This window comes from Lissotriton vulgaris, chromosome 5 (assembly GCF_964263255.1).
Source record: "Lissotriton vulgaris chromosome 5, aLisVul1.2, whole genome shotgun sequence".
Lineage (NCBI taxonomy): Eukaryota > Metazoa > Chordata > Amphibia > Caudata > Salamandridae > Lissotriton > Lissotriton vulgaris.
Window position 1 is genome coordinate 1,778,324,554 of NC_141693.1, and position 24,599 is coordinate 1,778,349,152.

At 45.6% G+C, this 24,599-nt stretch overlaps 1 protein-coding gene across 1 annotated transcript in view; it reads left to right on the forward strand.

The window, feature by feature from the left end:
• EZH1 (enhancer of zeste 1 polycomb repressive complex 2 subunit) overlaps positions 1-24,599 on the forward strand; it is a 298,197-nt gene that overhangs the window by 131,211 nt on the left and 142,387 nt on the right. Inside the window, exons 5-7 of the mRNA XM_086924094.1 lie at positions 736-856; positions 1,627-1,737; positions 2,221-2,385. Of these exons, the coding sequence (XP_086780220.1) occupies positions 736-856; positions 1,627-1,737; positions 2,221-2,385 (397 nt within the window). The remainder of the gene's footprint in view (positions 1-735; positions 857-1,626; positions 1,738-2,220; positions 2,386-24,599) is intronic.

A 24,599-nucleotide genomic window follows, 5' to 3' on the forward strand; every position in this document is an offset into this window, starting at 1 on the left:
CTCACTGGATCTCAGGAAGGATTTGTGACTTGACTACAATAGGGTTTGGGGTGAGGGCACATCGGGTCACAAACGTATGTTCAGGGGGTCACAGATGGGATGTTTGGATCACTAAGACAGATAGCCACAAAAGCAAGGGGTAGTGGGTTACTGAGAAAGGTCTGAAACACCATTGAGGCGGGGCATTGGAGTTTTAATGGAGTAGTAATCAAAGAGTTACTGACCACCGAGGCTGGTTCACAACACAAGTGACACTGGAGTCTGGAGTCCCACATGGCCAGGGTCACCCTCCCAGTAACTGGGAGGTCTCATTGATAAAGAGGTCAGATTATTACAGAGGTAAAGTCCTTGAGCCAAGGTTTAGAGTTTCTAACAGCTGCATGTCATCTACTCGAAGAGGGAATAGTCTGAGGATCTCCTAAGTGGGAGAAACTTAAGGGGTGGACAAGGCGTGAGCTGAAGAGTGGAGCAGTTGGTAGTTGTGGGGCAGGGATTGAGGTCTGGAGCGTGATTGAGGTGGCTGATGGAGGGCTGTTCAGAGATGGAATAGCATCTTTATTGACATGAACCGCATGCTTTACAGCTGGATGCCTCAAACATTCGGAAATATTCCACAACATGGTGCTGGTTTCGTTTGTTTGCGTGTGCATCCAGGTGTGTCACTTGCTGATTCTGCAGTTCTGAATTGTGGAGTAAAGTTGCATGCTCTCTTCAGTTTTTCTGTGTGAATTACAGGTGGAAGATGAGACCGTTCTTTGTAATATCCCATACATGGGGGACGAGGTGAAAGAGGAAGATGAGACCTTCATTGAGGAGCTAATCAGCAACTACGATGGGAAAGTCCATGGAGAGGAAGGTAATCCTGCCTCCACCCCCCCCCCCCTGCTTATTTTGTATATTGTGGAACTCCGAGGTTTTAAATCTTACACTGGTTCATATGGGGCTGGGGGGCACTTTGCTTTCTAGGTATGCATTTGGCTCAGTTATTGACTTACTTTCTGGAAAAGGAAGTGCCCTCCCTCATAACAAGGCCCCCTTAGCAGGGGCTATTTGCTTGTGCTGGTCAGATTTTCTCATTGACGACTAAGGGCCTCATTTAGGATATGGGGGAGGGGGGGGACTGAAAGTCCTCCAATTTCTGGAGTAAATTTTAAATACTTACTAGCATCGATCATTTACATTTTTTTCTACAATAATATTTATACTCCGGACAAAATTCAGTCAGTGGCCTTTACTTTGTATTTAGAATTTCCTTCAAAAATTGTGGAATTTTTAGTTCTGCCAAAATTTAAACAAGGCTTAACGGTTCTGTAGATTATCTTCCATCTGGCGCACAGAGGGTGCGGTTGGCTACAGGCAGGCTTTCTTTCTAGTTGTAGTCTGAAGTTTTGGAGTTCCCTCTAGCTCCCAGCTGTCTAAGAACTGATAGTGATTTAAGATATCCTAGGACTCTCCAGTCTGTGGAAATCAATATTAATGCATTTCGTTTTACTCAAGTCTACAGAGAATGTCCAGAGGGTATTACACAAATATTGTAAAGTTCCTACTTTTTTTAGTCCTCATCCGTCACAAATCCATGCAGGTGGTGCTAGAACTTGACAACTGTACCTCCATTTCCCTTCACAGATACGGATGCCCCTCCATCTGCACCATCTGACTCTCACGTGCACGACCGAGAGCGCGTCTTCAAGTTCGGCCAATCCTTCTCCGTCGGACGCAGTAGCGCTATCCGATCTGGTATTTGCATTGTAGGAGTTATCATTTTTCTTTCTCCCAGTAAAATAATTTATAAGGCACAAGTCACATTTCTTTGAGTAATTAGGTACACTATATTAGTTTAGAGTACAGAAAAGATATTGTAAATTGATCAATCTAATAAAAGTTGATTTAAAATCCTATTTGAAAAGCTGTAACCTTTCCATTCATTTTTTTTTTTAGTTCATTCAAGCTTCAAACCATGCTTGAAATACGTTTGTACAAATTTTCGGCATTTACAATTTTAAGCAATTAAAGGAAATTCGTTTTATATGTTTTTCAATGAATGATTTATGGATTTTTGTTGTTGTTTTGTGCATCTGCCACCGAAATACAAACTCTGATACACAATATGTTTCTCTTTTGGATGCAGGAAAGCTTGTTTAGTTATCGAACAGGCCAGCTAAAGTTGTGTGCGCTGCTTTCTCTGCAATCACTCAGATATCATTGTGTGTTTGAATGTAGGCTCTGGTCTACTGGATGACGCCATCTTTTTGGAACTTGTGGATGCTCTAAAGCAGTACTCGGATGAGGAGGAGGAAGTGCGCACTGATTCAGCAGACAGCAAGGAGGAGGAAGTGAAGGAAGAAGGACCGGTTACGCGTAAGAGGAAGCGCATAGCTGCAGAAGGTTAGCGCCTGCATTCAGATTTTTAAACAAGTTGATTGGTTGCATGAAGTATGCTGTGCTTCTACAATGATGTATGAATGAAATAAGAGTAGTAACTTTACTTTCAATATCTTCGAGGAGCACCTTAATATATAAAGTTATAGGAGTAGCTTAATATTCGAAGTTACTCCTTTAAGATCTTGAAAAGCAATGTGCATGCATCCCTATGGACAACATTTTGTAATTTTTATTGTATTAGTCCCATGTTACCATAAGGTCACTGCCAACCCCCATTTTATATTGATTCAGCCAGCTGTATCTTTCAACACATTTTATTTCAATTAGTAAACATTGTACACCTAGGGTTTCCCCTTTTTTTCTTTATTATTTTTATTTTCGAAGGATGATTTCTCATCAGGGACTATTTGACGCTCAATTGAAATGAATCGATTTTAGCTTTGTGTGCATTCTATCTTCGACATAAGGTAGAAGGCAGCAATCTCATTGCAGATATGTTCAAGTTTACTGTTACATCCACAAGTCTACCAGCACATATTTATTAGACATTTGTTAAGCTAATAATATTCCCTGCCTTGCAACCACTTATGTGAACCAGTGCATATACACTTTTGCATTTCAATCTTGTCACTTCTTCTCATTATTGGATACAAATCCTTCAGCACCTCAAGTACTGTTTACCAGGCAATATTTTGTATATATTAATTATCTTAATAATAATGTTTCATTACTTTGTTTGATACTGTGTTTTGTTTGTGCTGCTGTTTATACAACTTTCAATCAACTACTCTGAATACAGAAACATTTTCAATGTGTAGTGCTCCACTGATCCTCGGAGCTAGGTTCTCACTGTATATAATTCCTAAAGATAGTTCATATATACTACGTTTCTAAAGAGAATCTGGTTGTGTTAACACTGGGGCAAAGGTTTTAGGAGCCTAGGTCACCTGTTCAGTGCTTAATTGGTGCAGATGGTTCCATCTGATTGATACCCAAACAGCGCTGTCCGCTGCAGGGGAGGGCTATAGGGCAGGTAAGGGGGGATTTCGAGAGACGACCACCCTAGTGGTCATCTCTCGAAATCCCCCTCAACTGGCCCCACCGCTCTTACCTGCAGCGGCTGCACCCAAAACGACAAAAACTAAAAGTAGAAAAGGGACCAGAGAGGAAGAAGAAGATAGGAAAATAGAGAGATGGGGAGGAATGAAATGTAACCTGCAACAGTGAGATAAAGAGACAAGAAGTGTAGTGGTGGAAGAAAGAGTCACGAGGTAAAATTAAGAATATGCAGCCATGGTAATAAACAACCCCAGAGGGGCCCCTGAGAAAAGCTTTGAGCCCTTGCATTTATTTTTACTATGTTTTTTATATTAAGCTGTTGATGTCAAACCCAGCTGCACCCCTGAGAGACATACTTCATATTGTAATTCTGTAAGTGGTCACCCTGAAAGTGGTAGTCAACAATTCCCCTTGATTGGCTGCCCTATAGCCTCTGACAAATGGGCCTGATGCAGAATTGCCTGAGTGTGTCATTGGGCAAGTGTCTGTTTCACCATCACTCGCTATGAACCTGAGGTACCTCATCACGGTTAGGTCATGTCTGATTCCCCCCTCCCCAATCTCCACCGCAAGGAACAGGACTGGATGGCAGTTAGACCATCAGTGCTGGAGAGAGGGAAGGCCCGGCTGCCATGAAGGATCAGACGAGCCCTAACTGAACCACACCCCACACAAGCACTGCATGAAACGCCCTCCATTTAGCTGACACATGTGGAGACTGGGTTTGACGGCGTGAGTTTCGGTGTTTGGAACCTATGTTAACTCACTACACTCTCTTTTAGCAGGGCGGGAGTGAACACTAGGGTAAAGGGGATGTATGTAGTTGCTAGCTTACACTTGATGTTACTAATGGGAGTTCAACAGGTACATTAGACATAGGGGAGTTGTGTCGTTCTAAGCCCTTTATTGGAAGTGGTAGCGATAGGGATAAGGAGGTGATTATACCTTAAAGGTGAGCAGACAGACTAGAAGGGAAGTACCAGACCTGGTGAGGGGGATACTGAGACTCCTGTGGCTCAGTTGTTACTAATGAATGGAACTATGTGAGGTGACTTGAAAGTATTGACGTGGAACGTGGGCAGCCTTTGTCATAAGATAAAACATGGGGTGGTGGCGAATTTCATTGCGAAACACGACAAAGGCCGATTCTCCTTCAGGAGACCCATATGACGGGTAGTCACGTGGCTTTTTAGGCAACTAAAGGTTTCAAAGATTATTGATAAGGAAACTTCACTCACACTTTTGTGGTATGTTTTGTCATTGGTGTCCTTCTCTCATCCAGGTAGGTAGATAGCACTGCCCGTTCTCCCCTGCTGTTCTCCCTGGCATTGGAAAATTTGATGCGAAGTGAGACACAGATCATGGGTATAAAATGGTACTATGATTGGGAGAATGTCATCTCCCTACATGCTGGCAGAGTAACTTTATATTTGGGGATCCTAAATACCTTGTACCCAGGGCTCTGGAAATATTTAACAGATTTGGGGATTATGCTGGAGTGTATATAGATTGGCATCAATCAATTTAGATTCTCTTTCTATATAGGAAGCCTAGGCCTGTTAGGGATTTCTGTTGAAGTTCGCCCCTGGGGGCTTTAAGTACCTGGGAATATATATCACAAAGGATTGCTTTGAATTTCTCCGGTGAAATCAAATATCACTCCTTGAAGAGTTTAGAACTGATGTGGATCAATGGAGAAAGCTCCTACTATCTGTTCTTGAGAGAGCAGTGCTTTATAAAATGAATGTTTGGCCCACATTTTTATACAGGATTCACAACGTTCCATTTTGCTTCACTGGATGGAGGGGCACATAAAGAACCATAAATACTGAATTCTTTATATGGTATGAATGAATACTTTTCAATAATTCAGTATAAGAGTAATAAATAATTCCAAGATATTAATTCCAATAAAGTGCCTAGAGCGCAATCAAAATAGCAAATGGGGTGGCATGAAAAATAAAAGAGCATCCATATCAGATTCCTGAGAACTTTTTCCTTTAAGTGGACTGTGGGTTTACTGTAGAATCGGAATACACCGAGGATTGTGCTGCTAAGGCTTTGTGGGAGTCCCTATGATGGGTGCATTGCCCTCCCGAATCTATGTATATATATTATTGAGCCTCTCAATTATCCAGTATTTGGGTGTCTTTCATAGATTCACATGCCTGAATCATTCCCCGTCGCCGAGACGGGAGCCTCCGGTACATAAAAAAGTAATGTCCTAAGGACATACATAGAGAATATAGGCCTAAGGGCCTCCCCTTTTGGGGCCTTTCCACGTCCTTATGTAAAAGGACCGAACTCTCATCGTTAGCCAATCAGCTCCGACCTCCTTCTAGAACCTTCCCGGGAGGAGCCTCCGTCCCTCAGATTTTTCTACCGCACGTTGTGCTAGGGAGTCTCCAACCTGAGCTCTTCAGGTTTCCAAAATTCGAAGTCTCAAACTTCACCGAAGTTCACTTTGTACGAAAAGGATTTCATCCTAGCATCGACTACATGTCGGAATCTAATAAGAAAACTTCGTCCATGGCGGACTCACAGAAGAAAGCCCTCCTGAGGGCCTGCTCCTCCTGCGGCAAGCAACGGATTCAAGCGGAGGACAAGCACGACCTGTGCTTATATTGCCTGTACCCTGACCACGTCACTGACAAGTGTAGGGTGTGTAGAGCCTTCCCAAAGAAGACGGTTAAGGAAAGGGAAACTCGCCTTCGCGAATGGCTCGACAGGCTTAAGGTCCGAGACACTCTGGAATCTTCCGAGGGTAGTGTCTCCGCGACCTCCAAAGTCTCCAAGAAGAGACCCAGGGTGCAATCCCCTGGAGAGACAGACACTCCTCCTAAGAAGGCGCACAGGAAGCCTTCGGAGGCACGCTCCACCACCTCCTCCGTGTCTGTTAAGGATGGCCAGAGGTTCAAGAAGCCCGCTCCATCTACTAAGCGGACCACCTCAATTACGACCACTGTGTCGACTACTACGGCCTCATCGCCCTCCACGGCGACCACGACGACCACCACTGCGTCCTCAGGCGCACCGGTCTCCTCGACCATTCCTCTGAAACCTTCATCCAATACGAAGGCCGCCTCTTCGTCACCTAAGAGGTCTGAATCTTCAGGTACGCCTTCGCCGAAAACACCTCATACCGAAGGCTCGTCACCTAAGCCATCGAAGTCAAGTTCGTCTCCTAAACAGTCGAAGTCAAGTTCAAGAACCACACCTTCGACAAAGATATCCCAGGTCCACGACCCTAACATCAGTAAGGCGGCGAAACCCTTACCCCCGCAAAAATTGGTACCATTAACCCTGACGGAGGTGCCCAAATCACCGGCACGCTTGGCGGGAGCGCTATCTTCACGCACGTCGTCGGAAGAGACCCCGGCGCCATCTTGGAAAGAATCGAGATTGGTCGAAGTCTCTATTCACTCGAGTCCAACGCCCTCGGTTCTCCCAACGGTGGAGTTGGCACCCGAGGAAGAACAAGACACACTACAGAGTGAGGAGTCGGACGAAGAACAGGAGGTTCACGAAGAACACCAGGACGTCCAAGAGATCCGGGACGGAGTGACGTATCAAGGCAGCTCCCTGACCGTAGACACGGTGAAAACCCCGATGATCTGTTTGCCACTGTCTCTGGTCAACGATTTGAAATCCCTGGTGCAGGACTATAAACGAAGGTTCCCGGACGCAGACAGCGGTGCCCAGGTTCCGGTCACCCAAGCGCAACCGTCGGCCTCGCACCCTTCCGCTCCCCCGGCCCGTCCTCGGAGCCAACTCCGACCGCAAACACAGGCGGAGGATTCATCGGAAAGCGAGGAGGATGACACGGACTTAGAGGAAGGCGAGGTGCAAGACGTCGCCTCGGACCACAGAGACGACGATGCCGATGCTGCGTCATCACACCATTCGTCTGCCCCGGCATCCCCGAGACCACGCCACTCTGAAGCAGCGGACGTGGGAGGTTTCCACAAACTGGTGGACAGAGCTGCAAGGAGGTTTCACATGGCGGTGGAATCCGCGGAAACGGAATGCTTCCTCCATGATTTCAAGGAGCACACACAGAAATCGACCAAGTCTATTCCTCTGATAGACTTTCTATGGGAACAGGGCAAGAAGCTGATGCTCACGCCTGCCTCGGTGCCGGCGGTGGTTCCGCGCCTAGACAAAAAATATAAGGCCCCGAACTCCGCACCTGCCTGCCTGACCGGCCACCCCAAACCGGACTCGGTTGTCACTCAGGCGGCCCAAAAACAATCCCGAAACCCCTCCTCGCCGCTGTCCGCGCCCCCGGACAAGGAAGGAAGGAAGCTGGACACCATAGGCAAGAGGTTCTCCACCACATCCGCCATGTCCATCAAGGTGGCAAACTCCATCGCCCTCCTGGGCCGATACAACCGCCAGCTATGGGAAGACATAGCTCCCTACCTGCAAGGCCTGCCGGCCACGGTCCAGGACGAGGTGAAAGCTCTTCTGGCGGAAGGACAAAACTCCGCGGCTGAAATTATCGACTGCGCCATCGACGCAGCCATGACGGGATTCCGCCAGTTGGCAGGGGCTGCCGTGCTCCGCCGCCAGGGCTGGCTCAAGGCGACGTCTTTTCGGCAGGAGGTCCAATCTAAGGTACTGGATATGCCGTTCGATGGGCAATTCCTCTTTGGGGAGAAGATAGACGAGGCACTCCAGGCCATCAAAAAAGACACCGACACGGCGAGGGCTCTGGGCTCCCTCCAGTCCCGGAACCAATCCTTTCGGGGAGGCCGCTCCAGAGGTCAGTACTCCTACAGAGGTTCCTACCAAAATCGGTCGTCCTATTCCTATGGCAACAGGAACCAACCCCAACAGAAACAACAGTCCCGACAGTCATCCTATGGGAGATCGTCCTTCAGAGGCAAATCCGCCAAGAAGGGCGCTGGCGGCCGCCAGTGACCACTTACTCCGGCCAGTCCCACCACCGTCTCAATCCTTTCGAATTGGGGGAAAACTGACCCACTTCCTCCACAATTGGCGAAAAATCACTACGGATCGGTGGGTACTACAAATAATTCAATTTGGACATTCCCTGGAACTGGTCAACACCCCTCCCAACACCCCTCCACTGAAGCGTACTCACAGACACCTGCACCTCCTTCTCCAGGAAGTCGCTGCCATGTTAGTCAAAGGAGCCATCGAAAAGGTCCCGGACTCCCAGAAAGGGAAGGGTTTTTATTCCCACTTCTTCCTGGTCCAACAGAAAGGGGACAAGTGGAGGCCGATCTTAGACCTCCGGGCGCTCAACGCCTTCCTACGGAGTCAATCCTTCCGGATGGTCACAATCCAGGAGATCCTGGGTGCACTGGAAAGAGGCGACTCGATGGTCTCCCTAGACTTACAGGACGCCTACTACCATGTCCCCATCCTCGTCAGGCACAGGAAATACCTAAGGTTCGAAATAGCGGGCAGACATTACCAGTTCAAGGTCTTGCCGTTTGGCCTCAAATCTGCCCCACGTATCTTCACAAAGTGCTTGGCGCCCGTGGCTGCCTTCCTGCGACAAAGGGGTCACCAGGTGTTCCCCTACCTGGACGACTGGCTGGTGAAGGCTCCTTCCCCGGAGGACGCGCTGGCTTCCTTCAACGCCTGCAGCGCTCTTTTCCAACAGCTGGGTCTGACGATCAACCTCAAAAAATCATGCACTACTCCGTCAACGAGGATCACCTTCCTAGGGGCAACCCTGGACACGGAGCATGCGAAGGCTTTCCCCTCAGAGGACAGGATCTGCAAAGTACTGTCTCTGGCCACGGCGGTGGCCAAGAAGCCTCGCATCAAGGTCCGGACGTTCACCTCCTTGCTAGGGATGATGTCTTCATGCATTCTCCTCGTACCGCACTGCAGGCTCCGCATGCGCCCCCTACAGGAAGCGTTGGCGAGACAATGGAAACAGTGTTCAGGCTCATTCGACGACATTCTCACAATCACGCCGGCCATCATAAAGGCCCTGCTGTGGTGGAGAAACAGGACTCACCTGACGGCCGGATTGCCGTTCCTCCTGCCGCCGGCACCACTGGTCATCACGACCGATGCCTCACTGGAAGGCTGGGGCGCAGTACTGTTAGACCTTCGAGTCAGCGGCAAATGGGACGCCCAGGAAACACAACTACACATCAACCTCCTGGAACTGAGGGCAGTGTACCTGGCTCTACAGGCCTTCCTCCCACGCATCGGCTCTTCCCCTGTGCTCGTCAAAACAGACAACACCACGACGATGCACTACCTGAACAAACAAGGGGGAACGCGATCTCTCTCTCTCTCACGAGAATCGCAAAAAATCTGGAACTGGTTGGTGGCGCACGGCCTCTCCCTCAAGGCGGAGTACGTTCCAGGGAAGGAGAACACTATCGCGGACGCCCTCAGCAGGCAGACCTCTCTCTCCCACGAATGGGAGCTCAACGGCGACACGGTGGCCCACGTCTTCTCACAATGGGGCACCCCGAGGATCGATCTCTTCGCGACGGCAGAGAACACCAAATGCCGAAGCTACGCAAGCTGGCATCCCCAACGGGGGTCGCTGGGAAATGCTTTTTCCATCGGCTGGTCCAGCGTGTTTGCGTACGCTTTTCCGCCGTTCCCGATGATACCGAGGCTCCTCCGGAAGATGAGGACGGAACCGTGCACGCTGATACTGATTGCTCCGTACTGGCCGAGACAACATTGGTTCTCGGACCTTCTTCGCCTATCCACCAGGCCCCCGATTCACCTGCGACAACTCCCGAACCTCTTGACAATGTCCGGAGGCCAGGTACACCACCCGAACCTCCGTTCGCTCAACTTGTCGGCTTGGCTCCTGAGCACCTTGAGTTCGGGGAGCTAGACATACCGCAGGACTGCAGGGCAGTACTGGCCAAGGCGAGAGCGAGCAGCACGACCAAGACCTACTCGCTGAAGTGGAAGAGGTTCTGCGTGTGGTGTTCGGAACACGACTTACACCCGCTCCGGGTCACCCCAGTACAGCTGCTACCATACCTACTGCACCTGGCTCAATCGGGACTGGCTCACGCCTCCATTAAGGTTCATCTGGCTGCGATTTCTAGGTTCACCAGGACCCCATCGGGACCCTCCCTCTGGTCCAGTCGACTGGTGAAACAATTTCTAAAAGGACTTTACAGATCCTTTCCGAGGCCTCGGAAAGTTCCTCCAACCTGGCAATTGAACTTGGTGCTAAACCAATTGATGAAACTCCCATTCGAGCCCATACACCGGGCATCGCTCAAGCATCTTTCCTGGAAAACGGCTCTCCTGCTAGCCCTGACGTCGGCCAGAAGGGTCAGCGAACTTCAGGCGCTGTCCATTCAGGAACCGTATCTCCAATTCAGGCACGACCGAGTGGTACTCAGGCCCAACCCTAAATTCATTCCTAAAGTGCCGTCAGACTTTCATCTGAACGAACCAATTGTCCTCAAGTCATTCTTTCCGGACCCTTCCACGGCAGCGGAAAGGGCGCTGCATTCCCTGGACATTAAAAGGTGTCTCAAATTCTACTTGGACAGGACCAAAGACGTCAGGAAGTCTTCTCAACTCTTTGTAGCCTACAGCAACCCGAGAATGGGGCTGCCCTTGACAAAACAGAGCATCTCACGCTGGATTTCATCAGCAATTGCTTTCTGCCATGATCAGGCCGGACGGCCTTTGACAGACCGAGTGGCTGCCCACTCGACCAGAGCGATGTCAACGTCAGCAGCGCTCTTCGCTGGAGTGACGATCCTGGACATCTGCCGAGCGGCGACATGGAAGTCCCCGCATACCTTTTCCAAGCACTACTGCCTGGACATCGAACTGCAGAAGGACGCTGCAGTGGGACAAGCGGTGCTGCGCCATCTCTTCCAATAAGGTGAGCCTTACCTCGTCCCGCCATCCAGGTATGCACATTCTTCATGGTTTTCTCTGCTATATGCATGACTGTATGTTACCATGTTTCTCTCAGGTTGTCTGTAATCTATGCAGGCCTGCTAGATGTGAGAATGTGCTTTACCACTATGCATGTATAACTGCTGGCTACTCTGATTCAGGCATGTGAATCTATGAAAGACACCCAAATACTGGATAAGAAATGCGTTACTTACCTGTAACAGCAGTTATCCAGTATTGGTGTCTTTCATAGATTCACATGCAACCCTCCCGCCTCCCCGGTAAGGACTCACGTACCTCTATGTCTACATTGCGACACCCTAGCTGGGTGCGTACGAAAATCTGAGGGACGGAGGCTCCTCCCGGGAAGGTTCTAGAAGGAGGTCGGAGCTGATTGGCTAACGATGAGAGTTCGGTCCTTTTACATAAGGACGTGGAAAGGCCCCAAAAGGGGAGGCCCTTAGGCCTATATTCTCTATGTATGTCCTTAGGACATTACTTTTTTATGTACCGGAGGCTCCCGTCTCGGCGACGGGGAATGATTCAGGCATGTGAATCTATGAAAGACACCAATACTGGATAACTGCTGTTACAGGTAAGTAACGCATTTCTTACTTGTGGTAAATAACTGGGCATTTAGCCCACAACAGGAACTGTGGTCCTGGTAGATAGAAGGGCTGTAGAGCCAAGAGGATACCCACGGGCACTGTGTGGTGGGAGGGCCCACACAAGTTGGAAAACTCACCACAACATTTATCAGACCTTGACATATCACGACTCGAGCCCCTGGATAGATGGGTAGGCTGCCAATAGAGATGTCATTGCTGAACTCCAGGTTGCTGGAATGGCTTAAACAGTGGAACCTTTCTGGAATATCTAAACTGGGGGATGTATGGGGCTCCAGGGGAACGATATCCTTTGCGGGGCGCCAGCCTCAATTTGATGTGATGAGGTTTGAATGTCTGCAGTTGAAGCACGCATTGTCCAAATATACATATCTAGTTGGTAAAGCCCAAGAGGAGTCCCTGCTGGAATATAGGTTAAATTAACTGTAGTTTCTCTCCACAGGCATGCTGTCTCAGAAATGAGCTGCATGCTCATGAGCCATAACCAAGGCTCTCTCGGTGGGCTCAGGAGGAAATGGGAGCAGGACCCTGGCAGGCTTAATGATGCATGCTGGGCGGAGGCATGCAGGCATCCACAAGAGGTGGCAATAAGGTCTGGGTTGCATCTAGTTCAGTTAAAAAATACTCCACAGGGTGTACACTATATGAGCAACTTACTGCGGAAAATTGGGAAAACTGAAAATAACAGCAGTGCCATCGGTGTAGTGATGCAGGTACGCGGCTTCATACATGTGGGGCTGCCCAAGAATTTTGCGCGTTTGGCTAGGGATTAACCACTGTATGGAGAGTGTTACGGGTGAGAAGTTTGAGATCCTTCCATAGCTGGCATTATTGGGTGGAAGGAGCTAACCCTCCCGAGATATACAGATATTCTATAATCCGGAGATGATGGTGGGCGGCTCCACAAGATGTGGTAAGACCTGGATTTTGGACCACACCATCCCTGCCCCAATGGAATAAAGTACGAACCAGCGCCGTTTGATTTGTGAAGGTGCGTGAGGCCCGTGGAGGGAGTTCCGTGATGAATCTGGAGATGGTTAATAATAGCTGGAAATCTCCCTGAATTCATCACCTGGTAAATGGTGGCTCTGACCTGCCAGGAGTGGGAGGCGGGGGTGTAGTGTAGTTCCTAGTTTCCCACTAGGCCCTGCGCATTGGAATAACATAAACAGTAGTATCGACGTGGAACTGCTTATATTCCAGGCCTCCACTGACTATGCTAAACTTAATTGGGTTGTGTTACCAACTAGCTCAGAGGTCACTGGAAACTTTCTTCTCTGCATAGGAAGTGATCAGCTTCCTTGGCACAGACAAGAAGGGATTCAGTTTTCCAACAACCGTGCAACATGACAACTTTGCTCCTCAGATCAAGAGTCAATCTCTAGGGTCGTGTGAAACAATAGACATGTATTTCACTCAGTCAGTCTAGTGCAGTTTACTTTCACGAGATGTAGAGAATAGAGAGACGGGCGTGTATCAATAAAGGGTTAACATTTATTGAACAGTCTTTCTTCTCGTACAAGAGAAATGTATTGCCACAATTGCAATAATTGTTATTATAAAAAGTACGTACAGTAAGATAAGTATTGCGAAATAGAACTGTAAAAGCATTGGTATGGTTTCTTAGCCATACAATGGTTTAAAAGTAATAAAACATATATACAGTCATATATACATTAGGCTAACATACTCAACTGGTGCTTCTAACTAAGCCTACCCCAGTGTGCCTGACCTAAGCCTAACACGTGAAAAGGGGAGTAAGTAAGTAGCTTAAGTTAAGTTGGTTTTGCCAAGGTTTGTTTCAAGAATTCTCGTCTAAGGGTTTAGTCAACACCATACCTCTGAATAGAATGATGGAGGATTGGTATCTCCTTCAGGGGTCTCTCTCGATATCCCAGTCACCCGCGAGGGTAAACCGGAAGCGCCGGGACTGGATTTCTCTGCACGAGAAAGGCAGCGGCTTCTCTTCAGCGCGTCGAGGAAGGAGGGAGGACAGCGTCCGCGGGCAGCTGGAATCTGCTGGATGTCTTCGCAGAGGGACGGCTGTTTCAGCTCCTCAAGCGTACTGCACCATAGTTCGCGCTTTAGCGGCGATAATGGTATCAGCAGCTTCACCACCACAGGATAGCAGGCTGCAGCGACAGAGTGCTAGAGTTACCAACACAGGGTCATGCAGGCAGCTGGCATCAGCAACAGGCAACGAACATTGCTTAAGGCAACGTTGGTAATATTTATACCTGACAGGTGCCAGGTTTGACGCAAGTTTGCTGGACATAAGACGTCAATTAAAGATGTCACTAGGAAGTGATAGTTATCAGTTGCTCATTAGAGTTCCATTACTAATCAAAACATAGCAAGCGGGGATTTCCAGGTTTGCTAAGTTTTTATCTTGTTGAAGAACTCTGAGTGTTATCTAGGAATATCAGATAGTGACTGCTGCTCTGTCATTGCACTAATTGGTCGCAAAGGAAGTAGCAGAGAGTCATGCTGGAATGTGGCTCTGCTCGTGTGAGGCCAGAGATGACTTTTCAGAAAATCGCACTTGAACGGTTATGCCAATATAGGGAATAAAGGGATTTATAGCTGAATAGGGGCATAAGGTCACAGTATCGATCAGGAACCTAGATTAACACGCAACACCCACTCCACGGGTTAATGTCCATCAAAATTACTAAAACTAAAGCAATTAGATGCATGTGTAACATTGCCCACCCCAAAATACATAAATGCATTCGAAATAGGCGTACTTGTAATACATGGAATTTAGGTACTGTACGTTTTTTTAAAGCATAGTAATCATTCAAAAAATATTGCATATGAAATCATTGAACGATTATGCATAAGGAATTACACATGAAGTATCTCTGACAGAAGAAAAGCGAGATAAATCATCACATAAAAAAGCATTGGAATAACATGTGTGCTAGAGGCTGGTGTAATGTTGTTATGTCTCTAGATGTGTTTAGAAATAGAAGTGTGAAGTTTCTGTTCTCTAAGAATAGTTTTTACGTTAAGCAAAGAATTGTTCGTGCCAAAAAAAGGTCAATGTCCAATTGTCCAATTCAAAGAATTATTGCTTGAACGGGGAAACATAGATTTCCAAAGCTCTTGGCAGTTTTTGTTGATCAAAACTGAAGGCCGAATTCAGAGTTCATGGAACGCTGTGTGTCGGAAAAGCTTCTAAAAGTTATTGTTTCTCTACGGGTGAGAACATCGTATCAGACAGGCTCTCAAAGAATTGGTCTACAAATTCAGGTGATAGTTCAACCAAATTAGATAGCGCTGTAACTTGGCAGGTGTGAGAATGATTGCTGTCATCATATTCGGGAGCAGCAATGCTCACAGCTCGCTGTACCTGGGTGATGTTGCTTTTGTCACTCGCTCCACTGTTACCACTTGGCTGTAGTACAGGAGTCTCCACAAATGCCGTCATCAGGATTGGTAGCCGCTGGGGACAACACAATGCGTGAGCTGTTATTGGACTGAGCAAAGTATCGACGTCCATTGGTACTGCTGATGGAAGTGAAAGACAGATGTCCAACACGCATTCATCGCCGCAAAGCATACACCGTAGCGCAGGTAAAATGCAATTTTGCCATATCGGTCTGAATGAAAGGAACCAGGTCATGTTTAGATCTCTCAGCCTGGCCAATCCGAGGACGTTAGTTATCCTGTCCCGGTAGCGCATTGCTAGGATTGTCTCTTCCATTCCCATGGGAGCTATGTCTGAGCCGAGGCTTGCCATAACGAAGCAGGAGGGTCAAAAATAGAATCCCTGCGACGAGTCCCAAAAATAATGGTATGCCGCCAAAAATGGAGTGCACAAAATTAGGAAAGATTCCCAAAATTGCCTGGAAGGGTGTTAGCAGTCCCGTAAAGACTGTCTTAAATATGCCTGGGATGCTTGTTGCACTAGACATGTTAAGGAGTTGGCTGAACATTTCTACGAAATGCACGGGGCAATTTGTTGATAAAAGGTCATGAACTTCAGTAGCCGTCCTTGCGACTAGAAGATCATACGTCTCTTTAGATGACGTTATAGGCACTGTTGTCTGTAAAAGTACAGATTTCATTTTGCTTAATGTATCAATTCGTATAGAATAGAGATTCAGACGAGGCCAGAGGGGAGTCACTATGTCTGGAGGCCCGCTCGGGAACAATGCTTGCATACAACATTTGACCATGGACGTAACTTGTACTAGATAACTTTTCCCTGGCGTCAGGCCACAACATCTGTGATCCGTTCTAAGAATGTAACTCCCGTTCGCGAGTTGCATAAAGAAGGGCTCTATCTGAGTTGCAGGTGTGACTAGCTGGTGGCATGAAAGGTTGTTTGAATTTCCATCACATGCTCCGTGTAAATTAATACCCTGACACAAAAGTATACCGCTTAGTGAGTGTTTACAGTTATCACCACTAAGAAATACATTTTTGTCGCTGTCACTATAGCAAGAATGAGTGTATGGTAATTTCCATTCGGATTTTACATATTCTTTACCCAATTGTTCATACTGGCCAGCAGGTATGTATTCAAGGCACTTTTTAAATCGGAAAGTTGTTATCGGAATTGTGATAATTCCGTGTATTATCCATTCAATGACAGGACTCTCTGACATTGTCAATGGTAATCTCTCGAGTTTTTCGATGCTCAGGATTGTATAGTCTGCTCCTTTCTGTGCCAAACTGATCTGTTTATCAGTAAGGTTAAAAATGGAAAATAATGACGTTGTGTTGATTAGACGCCAAGGCACATAGCCTGAACGAAGATTTTGCAGCGTCCAGCCTAATTCTATAATAGAGCGTAATTGAGACTGGCCATGTTGTAACATAAGCAAATCTCTGTCTATCACATCAAAGGCAGAGGATACAATATTGTCCAACGAATATATTCTGGAAGACAGAGTCGTTAACCCATTGTCAACCACAGAAAGTGATTTCTCCAAATTAATACAATCAATTTCTCGTATTTTTTCAGCAGTTTCAATTTGCTTTACTTTCCAAGCCTCGTTGTAAGCAGCATAGATACTGGTCGCTATGAAACGCTTTTGACGCTGTTTGCGTGGTCCAAGAATGAAATCGCGCAAATCAGCACCATCTTTTAATAAAGACAAGTGTTGCTTAATTTCAGCCAGTGTGGATGTAGTTAGCCATTCTAGGCAGAGTTTCCCTACACTGTATGTTGTTATAATCCCTGGATGTTGTCTCTGGGAGTATCTAGGGTCTAATCTGGTCATTTTTAAACCCTGTGTTTTATTCAGGAATCTATCTTGACAGCTATTTGTGTCTGTAGGCCAGATTAACCACTTTTTCCAATCAGGATGTGTTCTGTTGAAATGTAAAATTTGTGTTACGTCTAACTCAATATCTGCGGTTACATTTTCAGGTATTGGCTTTGGTATAGACGGTGTTCTAAGGTCTTTGTTCTTAGCTAGGCCAAGACAAGATGTTTGGTGTATTGTGTCATTTAAAAACAACATTTGTTCAGGTATCATGCAGGTTCTAAATAGTGCTTCTATGCCTTGCACCTGCCAATCTTTTGTACCCCAAATTGTTTTCGTTTCAATATTATTTTTCCAATAATCAAAACCAAATGTCATCATTTTGTCATAAAATGCTTCTGAATATATCAATTTAGAATTTGTCAGCATTGTTTTCATTCCTGTTTTATCTAACAGTTTATAATAAAACGTTTCTGCATTACTGGTGTTAAACCCTGAGAAGTATTTGAATTTCTCAAAAAATGCTTTAGAACTGCTTTTAGGTGGTGTAGAACAATGTTCCCATTGATTGTACATAAACACATTTCTAGGCTGTGCAGATTTATGCAAATAATGATCCCCATAGTGGGTGTAACAGAATAACTGCTCATAACTAGATGAACCTTGTAAATAATCATGATCTGTGAATCTAGCTGACATTACTAAATCAGACATCATGTCATTAATACTGTTAAAGTCCCAATCATCAGAGAATGTACTTGGTGTCACAAAGTCACTTAAAGAAACCTTTAGTTGATGAGGATACTTCAGGATTTCGACCGGACCATAGATCTCATAGTCTGTTTTCTCCCATACTACCCCACCAGGTATTGGAATTGCTGTGACATTTACTGTTGACAGTTCTCTTTTCTTCACGTGGGATGATCTGTGTGGTTTCAGGACTAGGTTGATGTTCTGACTTGCTGTGTCCTTTGTAATATATTTTCCTTCAATGAATTTTCCCAAACACAGTACCATGATGAGCCAAAGCAGGAGGAAAAATACACCTAGACCGAACCAGAACTCTAGCCAAGGGGAAACAAGGTAGATTTTCTTCAGTTGATGAAAGAGTTCCGTTGCTTTTTCTTTAAAATACTTTTTTGTTTATGGCATTACTTCGGGGTCGTTTAAATCTTCAGAGAAGTTGTCGAAGTTGATGAAATAACCAGAGGCAGTTCTGTCAATTGATGGGATTGTTCTTTCAATCTGTCTCTCGGTAGCACTTTCTGATGCCACATTAGTGTAGACTGGTGTTGTTTCTTGACGAACTGTTTCAATCTGTGTTTCAAGAGGCATGAGTTCCATGGCATTATTGCATAGTCCTTCATTGTGCACTGCAGGCTGATCGAATGTGATTAGTCTTTCAGTTTGAACCTCTTGGATTGTTGCAAGTTTGGGTATTCTGTTGTTTCTTGGGAGTCCACTGGGCCTACTGTTGATTATAGGCCACATGCTTGTGGTTTTACCAGATCGATAGACACAACTCTGTTCTCCTTTTTACCAGCAAGGGGCGGTAGCACAACTGATCTTGTTCCGGTGACTGCCAAGACAGGTACTGCTTTTCTGTAAGAAGGCCCAAATTCCTTCTTAACCGCGATCTTTTCTCTGACTAGATCCCCAATCTTTGGAATCCAGACAGGCCTTGCTGGGGCTGTTGCGGGTGGTGCCTCGTCAGTGGTACTTGGCTGTTGCTTTAACTTTATGTTGCTTAATGATTTTCTTGTTTCATTCAGTTCCTGTAAAACAGCCAAACGATCCTTTACATCAAAGTGCGTTGTTTCTTCTTGTACCACTGACATTTGACTATCGAGGTCCTGAACTCGCATTCTAATTCCGAACAATAGTTCGTATGGGCTGAAACCTTTTAGAGAATTTCTTGGCATGTTGTTAAGACTAGTCTGGACACTTATTAAATGTTTGACCCACCCAGCGCCTGAACCTAATACCTTCGCTGTTATAGATTGCTTTATGTCCCGGTTTTTTCTTTCTACCACACTATTCCCTTCGGGGTGCGACGGACAAGAATACCGCAACCCAATTCCCATGCTAGCCATGGCCTCCTTATAGGCTCGAGAGCTGAAAGCAGGACCCTGGTCAGAATGGAACGTGGTAATTGCGTATGTGCCGATAAAGACTCGCAAATCTTTTATAACCGTTCTAGCGTCAGCCGAGCGCTGGAGGCCTCATTTTTTAAGTGTGTTTAGCCTTAACTGATTAATAGGACGCAGGTTGGGGTGCAGGCAGCGTTACGCTCTTTCTGACTGGTAGCTGGTAGCAATGTTCGCTACTGCGATCCCTATTACAGTTTTCACAGTTGTTTGCATATATTTGGTGTTCTACACTCATTCCCGGCCACCAGTATACTGATTGTAATTCAGTCAGAGAAACCTTAATTGTTTGGTGTCTCAGACCCAAACCCATATGTGCGTCTGCTATTAAAAATATTCTCCTGTTCGTGTTTGGAATTACTCTGTCCCCCACTCCAGGGATTCGAGCAAAAGGAACGGAGTTTGCATCGATGATGTATGCATAATTGAGTGGATAGTTTGCGGGTAGTGCTGCACAGTCGCCTTTTACGGTCGTTTTTACTGCCAGCATGGTTTCCCCGTCTATATACTTATCTGTACGCTTTTTTGTGGCTACGGAAGCCGGTTTAGTTGCTTCCGCGGTGGCTGTATTAGCCAATGAATTCCCTGCAACGTGAACGCCATCACGTTGAAGACTCTGTGCGTGAATCACGTGAGTCTTTTGTAGTTCTTTACTTAAAAGAGCTACCTCGTTCCAGAGCATTTTATGCTTTATTGTGGCACCAGTGTCATCTTTGTAGTCGTTTTCGATCCAACTCTGCAGTTTATTGTTGTAAGAATTGACGCAAAAATGAGAATCGCACACTATAAGTGTGGGGAATTCGCGTTCTGCATTTTCGAGCGCCATCTTTAAACATCTGATTTCAGTTCTTTGAGCCGAACAGTACTTTACTGATTCAGTTTTTGTTATTTTCGGTTTGATTTTACCGCACAGCCAACGACATTTAATGATCGCACATGCTGCATCGTAGGATTTTCTCTCTACGTTGAAATGCTGTACAGAGCTATCGGTATAGATTATACAGGCATATTGTGGGAGAGGCAGAATTTCGATTGGCAGAGGATATTCTTCTTCATACTCTAAATCATTCAGTTCTTCGTATTGCGGGGCGAAATAGTATTTCACGTCTTCCGCTCCTAGAGAATCTATACACTGTATCCATTTTGGATCCAGTGACACTGTAGGCAGGTTTACTGGGCTGAATAGCGCCTCGAAGGCGGAATCCGCTGTAAGGATATTAATCCGTTTGCCGTGTGCTAGTTCTCGTTCATTTGCTAATGCGATTTGCACTGCGTTCACAGTTCTTTCTGTACGACTGAATGTTTTTTCTGCTTGTGTGTACAAGTGAGATTTAATTGAAATTGGTCCCTTTTCTCCCTCATTAGAGGTTAGGTATGTGAATCCGCATCTTCCTGGGATGACTCGGATTACAAGATCGATCGTGCTGTCACGTGTGTCTAATTTTGTTTTTGCTAACATGTCTGTTTGCAGTGATCTCAAAATTTCTGTGTGTTTTTGAGTCCAATTGATTTGTTTAAAATCAGGTTTTATTAGTTCGTAGAGAGGTTTAACCCTCTCTGCGTAATTTAGGATGTAAGTTCTTCCGAAATTCAGAAAACCTAGTATGGATTGTAAATTCTTCAGCGTTTTTGGAGCTTGGAGTACAGCGCACTTCTCTAAGAAGTTGTCTGCTAGGCTTTTCCCTTCACTTGATAATTCGTACCCTAAAAATAGTACTGTCAGATGGGCAATTCGGGACTTTTTAAAGTTGAATTTGTAACCCTCTGCTGCGAACCCAAGTATAATGGTGTTCACTCTTTTCAAGTGAGTATCCAAGTCGTCATCTGTGAGATAAATATCATCTACGTAAGATAATGCTTCATCATCATAGATTTGTAGTAACTCTGTTACCCTAGCTGAGAATAGTCCTGGGCTGTTCTTGAACCCCTGTGGGAGTCGACAGAATTTTTTCTGCGACCCAAATGCGGAGAAAGCGGTCAAATATCTGCTTTCTGGTGCAATGTTTTGACAAAAGAAACCATTAGATATGTCTAATGTCGTTTTGTATTTTTTCCTAAATATGTTATTCATTAGGGCTGCACTATGCGAGTTTTGTACTGCAAAGGTTTTGCAACATGTATTAAGGTGTCTGTAGTCCAAAACTAGACGATATGAATTGTCTGGCTTGGAGACAGGAAACAAAGGATTGTTCATTTGAGAGGTGCATGTTTCAATCACCCCCTGGTATTCAAGTTGATCTAAGATCTCCCTGACCTGTTTTTTAGCCTCTTGCTTTATGGGATACTGCCGTTGGGCAGTTGGTTCACTTTTTAGTTGGATCTTGTGAAGAGGTGAGTCCTCATCCCATCCTACATGATTTTTATACAATGCAGGTGCCTGGGCTACTGCCCATTTCCTTGCATATGTATATTTTTTGTGAATCGGTATGTGATTCGAGAAGGCAGGCATAATCACTTCTTCGCCACGAGGGCACTCCCTGACAAACTCCGGGGGCCAATCTTTTTCAGCTAACAGAATATCATAGCCTTTTGAGAGCTTATCCCAAAATAGACCCTTTATTTTCCTAGTCTTATCACCCTCCATACGCAATGTTATTTCGTATATTTTATGGGGCTCGCTAAGTCTGGTGTCAGCAGTTTCAACCTGAATGTATTCATTCGTGTCCACTGTCTCCAGATGACTCATCAAGATCTTGCGCGCTATACTGATTTCTGCTGCACTGTCCAACATTGTCAATGCCCACTCCCCGTTTTTCAACTGTGTCCTCAGTATTCTCGGCATGGTTGATTACTCTAATACTGGCTACCTTCTTTTTAGGAAATTGAGATTTCTTATTTTGAGCAGGTTCCTTGTCTTTGGACTTGGTGTGCTCTCCTGGGTCTGACCGTCCTCTTCTTTCCGAATTCTGTGGAAGAGATCGAGAGGGACGTGTATCAATACTTTGATATCTATCAGGTTTTTTTATATTATCCCTATTTCTAAGGTTATATCTTTTCTCAGAGGGCTCCCGCTGGGGAGACTGGTGTTCTCGAGTCGGAGTTCTTTCCCTCCGTCGAGGAGACCTTCCTCTGGACTGGAAAACTTTTTCCTTGGGAGTGGATTGTTTATTTCCATCCCAGCTCTTTTTAGGAGTGTTTAAATTATTTTTAATAAATAATTTTTCAGGATTTTCGAACAGTTGGGGCTTTACTGGTTTTCCACCCAAGCTGTCTCTACCTAATTCTTCATAGCATTTTTCTATTATTTTTGCTAGCTCAACAGGATCTTTTATATCTGTTTCCTTCAACTTCTGGCGAATCGCCACAGATGCTGCTTCTCCCTTTATGTTGGCTAATAATATAGCCGTGACCTGCTTGAAGTCTTTCAGTAATTTCATACCTAGATTTAAAGCGGGCTCTGGACCGAATTCATTTTGAATTTGTTTTAGCACTTCTGGTATTACCGCCATAGACGGAACACCGTGTGTTTTTGTGTAAATGGAAGCAAAGACTGTACCCCAAGTGTCACAGTCCTCCACGTGTGGTGCGATTCCCATAGGAAGGCAGATGGTCAAGATTCTGTGTTTCTCAATAGGGGTAGTATCAGGAAATACTGCCTCTATTTGAGTGATTTTCTGTGCTAACCAGAAAGGAATTTGTTCCCGTTTTACGGGTGTTTTACCAAGACATGACTGTATGTTCTGTGGTGTAATTTTATTTGTGTTCCCCTGGTGAGGGGTTAGCTGGTGTGAATTAACAGCTGGCTGGACTGTTGCAGTCCGCATTACATATTGGACTAATTGCCTATGTATTTTTATTAATGTGTTTAGCTGTACTAACAGCTCTTCTCTTGACATTCTTACAATGTCAGGATGTGGTGTGTAGCTGGCTAGAACCGGCCACGTGGCTCCTGGTCTACCTAGAGGACCGAGCCTAGTTATGTGATTATTGTGTTTTAGGGCGCCATTAAACCAGAGCAGGTGCTCTTGAAATTTAAGTGGGATTTCAATCTCCTCGAAGGGAGCGTACTCTCCCGGAGGTTCCTCTATTTTGTAATAGTGAAACTCTTTTGTTGTAGCGTTTGCCGCTGGAAAGTTTAACCATGAATAGAATACCTCTGTCTGCCGATACTCGTGAGCCTCTATCACGAAAATTACTGTACCACCTTGAGGTGTCAGTCCGTTTTCTATAAGTTTTAAAGTAATAGATCTTCTTAAGTGAACCGGGATGATAATAGCATCCGGGTCTGCTTGTAGGAGACTCGAGTCCTCCTCTATTAGTATGGAAGCCAGCCTAGCTGCTTCCCTTTCTTCTTCACTGTCTGACATTTAAAAAAAAATGCAGGCTTTGCAGAGTAGGTCTCCAAGGAGACAAAGATTAGGTGCACAATATTTTGGAACACTGTATCCTTCAACGTTGAATAAACCAGAGCTTTACATAGGAATCTCTTCCTACTAAGGTCGGGCGGATTTTAACCTTTCACCCACTCCAGACGTCTATTGGAGTATTTACGGGAGAAAGGGGTCTGTGTGAAATATGCACGACTGAGTTACTCTACTGTCTTGCGTTAGTTTATCGCCTTACCAAACGTTGGGCGCCATGTAGTGTAGTTCCTAGTTTCCCACTAGGCCCTGCGCATTGGAATAACATAAACAGTAGTATCGACGTGGAACTGCTTATATTCCAGGCCTCCACTGACTATGCTAAACTTAATTGGGTTGTGTTACCAACTAGCTCAGAGGTCACTGGAAACTTTCTTCTCTGCATAGGAAGTGATCAGCTTCCTTGGCACAGACAAGAAGGGATTCAGTTTTCCAACAACCGTGCAACGTGACAACTTTGCTCCTCAGATCAAGAGTCAATCTCTAGGGTCGTGTGAAACAATAGACATGTATTTCACTCAGTCAGTCTAGTGCAGTTTACTTTCACGAGATGTAGAGAATAGAGAGACGGGCGTGTATCAATAAAGGGTTAACATTTATTGAACAGTCTTTCTTCTCGTACAAGAGAAATGTATTGCCACAATTGCAATAATTGTTATTATAAAAAGTACGTACAGTAAGATAAGTATTGCGAAATAGAACTGTAAAAGCATTGGTATGGTTTCTTAGCCATACAATGGTTTAAAAGTAATAAAACATATATACAGTCATATATACATTAGGCTAACATACTCAACTGGTGCTTCTAACTAAGCCTACCCCAGTGTGCCTGACCTAAGCCTAACACGTGAAAAGGGGAGTAAGTAAGTAGCTTAAGTTAAGTTGGTTTTGCCAAGGTTTGTTTCAAGAATTCTCGTCTAAGGGTTT